Consider the following 7,047-nt stretch of genomic DNA (forward strand, 5'->3'; position numbering starts at 1 on the left):
ACATAATAAGCAAATATGCACTATATCATGTACTACAAAAAAGTATTACATCAGATGATATAGAGGAGATTTACTGTACAGATTTTAAGGAGATAATGAAGATGTCAGAGACATGTGAATGAGTTGTTTCTGTTACATCGGAGAACAGTCTGCCACAGTATATAGCGCTGAAAAATGTTATTATGAAGTGTGTTAACGTTGAACATATAGAAAAAAAGGAAAAACATTACTCTGAATGACAGTTCTTCAATATCATGTACTGTAGCTGTTAGAGGGTTTATAAAGTCTTTCCTGTTCAAACATATTTAGCTGTTTTCAAGTGAACCCAAAGACATTAGTGGTTCTGGTGCGATTAGTTAAGAGTTTGTTTTTTTCAGGAAGTTTTATTACAATTAAAGCAGTGTTCAGTAACGCTGCATGGAAAAATCTTACTTATTACTTATTCAGAAGCATGGGCAATTTTTGACCGCTGAAACAAACGCATAATGCTTTTGCGTATTTCTGGCAAGTTTAAGCCATAAATAAGAGGATTGATAACAGGGGGCATTACCAGAAATTCTACTGAAAAGATTATAGCCACAATTTTGTATTTGTCTGAATCAAAACGACTTAAAGCAATATCACAAAAGGATGCTATGGAGTAATTAACAAAGCTTATAATGTGAGGAAGGCATGTTTGTAATGCTTTGCCCCTAAATTCTTTGGAGCTTTTTCGACAAATGATCAGAATTCGGATATAGGTATAAAAAATGAAGGCGGCGGGCAGAAAAACTGATGTTGTTGTGACAAAAAATCCAATAATGTTGTTGCTTAAAGTAGGAGTCCCACAAGAGAGTCGAACCACAGCCCAGTTGGAGCAGTATAGTCTAGCTATTTCAGTTCCACACAAAGGCAACCTGGCTGAGAAGAAAATAATGACACCCATAGAAAATGCAGAATAAAGTGTTGCTATTGCTATGTAAAGTGCTGTTACATTTAAGGTCATAATTCTGTGATATTTTAAAGGATTGCATATAGCAACATATCTGTCATATGCCATCACCAACAATAAAGTGTATTCAGATATTGCATAAGAATAAATTGTAAAAATTTGAGCAAAACACGCTGACCTGGAAATAATATTTGCATCAGAAAGGAGATCAAATATTAGTCTCGGGAAGAAACCAGCTGAGCCATAGAGATCATTGGCAGACAAACAAGATATTAGTATATACATTGGCTCGTGAAGAGATCTTTCTTTAAACACAACAAATAAAATAATGACATTGAACAATATAATTGCTAAATAAACTGTAAGAGTCAATATAAGGATGAAATATCTGCCGTGAACAAATTCCTTGAACAAAATTAAATAAAAATACAAAGGCATGGTTCCATTTTCCATTTGGTGACCTCAAGTCAACGAAAGTAAACGAAAGTATTACTTAAATTTCAGTTTTTCGATTAGATTCAGTTGTCCATTATTTGTAAAATAAAATATCCAAGCAGTTTTTGATGTCCTCTGTTGAATCCACAACTTTTTGATTGGCTCCAGTAAAATGTATAAAGTACCAATTAAGGGATATTCTGAACAAAAAAATAAGCAAAGTGAAGGGAATTTTGCAGTTGGTTTGAGACAGATGATTGTCGTCTTTGATGCGAGGCAGATAGCTGCTGAGGTTTCCATAAGCTGTTTATATATCAGCTCTTGCCTCCACCTGGGTCATTACCAGCAGAACAGATGGGAATTGGCCACATTATTTATGGTCACTACTCAGTTTTCTTCTTTGAATTTTAACCTTTTTTTTTTTTTTTTTTTTTATAATATTCATAATAAAATAAAAAAATAAAAAGTAGTATTATATCTATTTGTTAAGTTAAAAATGTTGGTTGTCATAGGAAATGGCTGTACTGTATTTCTGGCATAACACGAAATACCATAATCATGAGCTACACATTCTACGTTTTCATGGAATAGCGGTATACTAAGCATATTCAGTTAAAATTGTATCTTTTTACAAATATAATTTTTTGGTTGATGTTTACTAAAAAAAACAACAACAACTCTGATCTACTTTTATGTCAAAAACTATCATGACTTATAATTCAAAGAGATTGTAAGATTGTCACAATAATTATCTGCATCACTTCCGGGAAAGTCAAAGAACTCTGCGAGAACCAACGTCATAAAACTCTCACACAGAGGAGCATCTCCACCTGAGAAAACACACCCCACTGATTGGGGACCATAAAACGCAAATCACACTCACATCTGCTCTCTCTCTCTCACCTTAGGTCACTTTAAGGACACTAAAAACTAAGTTATGACTTATCCTGTTCTGTAATGTAAAAGGTTTTCTGATCATACATGTTTGGTATCATTCAAGAGGTCTCAGTGCAACTGGTAAAACGGTCTCATTCCCTTTCAGCAAAGTCAAATCACAAGTAAGATTTAAGAACTTAATAAAATACAGTATTCTATCCGGGGCATGCCCCTGCCAAGTCTCACACAGAGACCAGATGCTGTATGCAGATTAGGTGTATTCTTTGTAAACATCAAACAACCTACTCAATCAAAGGTTGACTACAACTCCCTAAATTGTAAACCAAATCCTAAATAACATCAAACACACACATCTGAAATAACAATGGAATCGTTTGGTACTTAAGGAAGGATGGCAGAGAAGCTCGGGGAATCTGCAAATCAGATCTCCCATGCTTCGTCGTTTGCATGTAGTTTTTTCACTACCAGGTAATTGCAATTTGTATTTCTTATGTTTGGTAAATGTTTGAATGGAATACAACTTTAAATATATTATTATGTTTGGTTCACTGATAGCTTTGAGTTTGATTTATTATTTTAATTGGATTGTTTGAATGTATTACTATTACCTGGTAAATAAATTGTTATTATGATTTATTCTGAAGGACTGTTTTCTAGTATATTTCTTGTTAACTACAAATCTATGGTCAGAGTTGGCTTAATTAAGCTACTTCAGAAGTAACCCATAGTTAAGTATGTAAGAGGCTAAACGGTAAACCGAGAATCTATTATAGAACTTAGCCAAGTAGAATTAAATGGGAATACTAAATGTAGGACCGAGAACCTGTAAAACAGGACTTAATTGACTGGGGCTAAACGGTAAACCGAGAATCTATTATAGAACTTAGCCAAATAAGACAAAACGGATAAAGCCGAGAACCTATAAGGACTTAGTCTAAAACTTACTAATATCTGAAACTGATGAATTTGTAGTTAAAGGACCTGTGTCTGACCAGCACAGGACCCAAATAACATTGAAGTAACAAATGCAGTCTAGAAGAGAGAATTACTAAATTCAGAGCATAGATACATCAACGAGGTTTTTCATAATTGGAGTCAGATGAAATAAAGAAAAGAATTAATGATAAGATGAATAAAAAACATGGAACTCAAATCAAATAATCAAAGTATTATTTAATGTTGCGCACGATAAGACAGAACACGCAGGAGACCTTCAGCCACGCCATTGGATACTGTCCTTGGGCCAGTGGGTGACTTCCCCCTTACAAGATGAAAAAGGAACACAAAGCAATAATGCAGTAATCTGACCATTGAACAATTCAATAGAGAGCAATACAATGTGTGACAACTTGAATTAGCAATACCATGTACAACACATTGAATTAGCAAAATATGTAACAGGAAAAGCTGCAAAAACTACTGTCAAATTTAAATATCAACTTTGTAGACTGTAAGTTGCAACCTAGGTACTGTGTGTCTCTGCTGACACAAACAAACAAGCATATCGCCACCTACTGGGCAAGGAGAAAAAAAAGGAGGGATTAAGGAAAGGAAAAGAATAAATAAGTCATATTTGCACAACATCCCAGTAGGTGGCGATATGCATGACGAATGTGAATCACCTAAAAACAAAAGAATACCTGAACGTGCATAGTAGGTCTCGACAAAGTGGAGATTTAGAGTAAAAAAGGACTAAAATATTGATTTGTTCAAACTTTGATTCATCCATCCATAATACTAATTTTTAATCATTTACCACTCAGTCTTTTCAGTTATTTTGGACATTCTACCATTTTCTTCTTATATACCAGTGTCAGATGTGGCTTTTTCTTTGAAAGTCTGTCTAAAATGCCAACATCCCAGAGTCTTCTCTTCACTGTTGCAGATGAAACTGGCGTTTGGCATGTATTGGTCATTGAAGCTGCCAGTTTAGGACCTGTGAGGAGTCTTTTTTCTCAAACTAGAGACTCTGATGTACTTGTCTTCTTGTTGTTGTGCATCTGGGCCATCCACTTTCCTACATCCTGGCAGAGGTGGGTAGTAACGTGCTACATTTACTCCGTTACATTTACTTGAGTAACATTTTTGGAAAAAATTAACTTTTATGAGTATGTTTTATGGTGGGTACTTTTCACTCTTACTCAAGTAAATTTCTGATGAAATTTTTTTTTACTTTTACATTGTTGCAATGGGTAGCGTTCCTGTTGTTACATTACTGGTTTTAATTTAATAAGTGTTAATAAATGCATAATTTATTGAGATTTTTAAATGGGACTCTTACGACAGCGGAACTTCACAGCAGCACGCTGTCACTCGAGTCGCGTTCAACACTACAGAAGCAAGTGCACAAAACAAACATTTCTTCACTCCACACAATGCCTTCATTTTACACCAAGACAAGGATATATTTCAAGATAAAAACTGCAGCTTCAACTTAAGAAAACATGGTGAGGTAAGTTTTAGAGATTGTAATAATGTGGGCTTGTCTGTGTCATGGTGATACTCATTTATTTTCAGCGTGAATCTGTAACTATCAGCTCTTATGACCACAGTTGCTAAGTTTGCATTTTTATATCAGCAATGCGTCATATCAGTGCCCACTGTATAAATCCTTGTAAACATCCACGTTAAGTGCAAATGTTTTGCCCTGCCTATCGCGATTGTGAGCATTTCTGAACGTGCAAGGTTGGCACGTGCACAGCTTTGACAGATGCGGGAGCTTTGTCTTGTGGACAACACACTTCAAAACACAGAGATAAGGTGCAATTTACACTTGGTGTCCAGAACTAATTATGTAAATTCTTCTGACACTGACAATGCTGGACTGCTACTAAATTCATGCAGGACGTAAAAAGCTGTGAAATAACAACAGAAAGCATGAATAAAGCATGATCTTGCTTCAGTGTATAATTAAACATTATATATAACTTGGGACTGTGTGACTTTGTTCATGTTTTTCACCGTAATATTTAATAGAAAAGGGTTTCCAAACTTCTCTTCTAATTGACAGATTCGTCCAAACCTGAGAAGCATCATTAAAGTGATAGCTCAGCCTTTAATTAATATTATATCATCATTTCCCCACCCTTCTTCCAACCCCCCAAACTTTCTGTATTCTGTGGAACCCAAAATATGTTAGACAGAGTGTTAGAGACTGACACTCTCAGTCACCATTCCCTTTTAAAATATGGAGGGGGGAAAAAACATGCAGTGAAAGTAAATGATGATTAAGGTTAGCATTCTGTCTAACATCTCCTTATAGGAATAATTTGTCCAAAATTGAAAATTCTCGAATCATTCACTCACCCTCATGACATCCTATAACAAATGCAGGAAGAGTCAAGAGAGCAGGATCTAAGTGCAGCTTTAATTAACGAGTCCAGATACAAAACTTGGAAAACACAGGTACAAAACAAAATTAAAACTTGGGAACTGAACAAATGTTACATCCATGGGGATAGCAGGAAACAAAATTTCTAACTAAAATTCTCTTAAACACCTAGCGACCTCTGGTGGCCACTAGGGCAAAAGTCTCAGGTGTGACACATCCTAGATGTATTTTTGTTTGTTTGTTTGTTTGTTTGTTTGTTTTTTTCTGCTGAACACAAAGATTTTTTGAAGAATATCTTGGCTCTGTTAGTTTATACTAGAATGCAAGTGAATAGGTACCAAAACTTTGAAGCTCAGAAAGCACATAAAGGCAGCATTAAAGGAATTCAAATGACACTGGTTCAGTCTATGTCTTCAGAAGGGATGTGATAAGTGTTGGTGAGAAACAGATCAATGTTTAAATTCTTTTTTACTAATAAATCACCACTTTCACATTCTTCTTTTTTTTTTTTTTTCTCCCCTTTTTCACTAATTTGGAAAGCCCAGTTCCCAATGTGCTCTAAGTGCTTGTGGTGGCGTAGTGACTTGCCTCACTCCAGGTGGCGGAGGATGAATCTCAGTTGCCTCTGTGACTGAGACCGTCAATCCATGCATCTTATCATGTGTCTTGTTGAGCGTGTTACTGCGGAGACACTGCGTGTGTGGAGGCTTCACTCTATTCTTTGCGGCATCCATGCGCAACTCACCACGTGCCCCACCGAGAGTGAGAACCACATTATAGTGACCACGAGGAGGTTACCCCATGTGACTCTTCCCTCCCTAGCAACCGCGCCAATTTGGTTGCTTAGGAGACCTGGCTGGAGTCACTCAGCATGCCCTGGATTCCAGCTCGCGACTCCAGGGGTGGTAGTCAGGGTCTTTACTCGCTGAGCTACCCAGGCCCCCCTTTCTTCTTCTTGTGTATTTGGTGATTCAATTCTTTGTGCATATCACCACCTACTGGGCAGGGAGGAGAATTAATAGTAAAAAAAAAAAAAAAGGACTTTATATATCATAAAGTTATATACTGTATATTTATCTGTTTCTCACCCACATCTATCATATTGCTTCTGAAAATTACTGGAGTCATATGAATTACCTTTTTGCTGCCTCTATGTGCTTTTTGGAGCTTCAAAGTTCAAACCATTCACTTGCATTGTATGGACCAACAGAGCTGAGATATTCTTCTAAAAATCTTCATTTGTGTTCTGCAGAATAAAGAAATTCATACACGTCTGGGATGGCATGATGGTGAGAAAATGAGGGCATTTAAATTTTTTTGGTGAACTATCCCTTTAATTTGATGCATGGAGGTAAGAGGTCATATGGGTTTGGAACAACATGGTGGTGAATGATGACAATTTCCATTATTAACAATAATATGAATAGTATTATTATTATTATTATTATTAATC

The 7,047-nt window shown here is 36.0% G+C and overlaps 1 protein-coding gene across 1 annotated transcript; it reads right to left on the reverse strand.

Moving 5' to 3' along the window:
• Nucleotides 1–439: 439 nt before the first annotated feature.
• On the reverse strand, nucleotides 440–1,384 carry or64a1 (odorant receptor, family 64, subfamily A, member 1). The gene has a single exon (XM_051665315.1). The coding sequence runs from the start codon at nucleotides 1,382–1,384 to the stop codon at nucleotides 440–442; it is 945 nt and encodes a 314-aa protein (XP_051521275.1).
• Nucleotides 1,385–7,047: the final 5,663 nt, after the last annotated feature.

The sequence above is a fragment of the Myxocyprinus asiaticus genome, chromosome 31 (genome assembly GCF_019703515.2).
Source record: "Myxocyprinus asiaticus isolate MX2 ecotype Aquarium Trade chromosome 31, UBuf_Myxa_2, whole genome shotgun sequence".
In the NCBI taxonomy this organism is placed as follows: domain Eukaryota; kingdom Metazoa; phylum Chordata; class Actinopteri; order Cypriniformes; family Catostomidae; genus Myxocyprinus; species Myxocyprinus asiaticus.

Bases quoted from the DNA above. Each gene is read 5' to 3' on its own strand.
- or64a1 (XM_051665315.1), bottom strand. From the start codon at position 1,384: ATGGAAAATGGAACCATGCCTTTGTATTTTTATTTAATTTTGTTCAAG.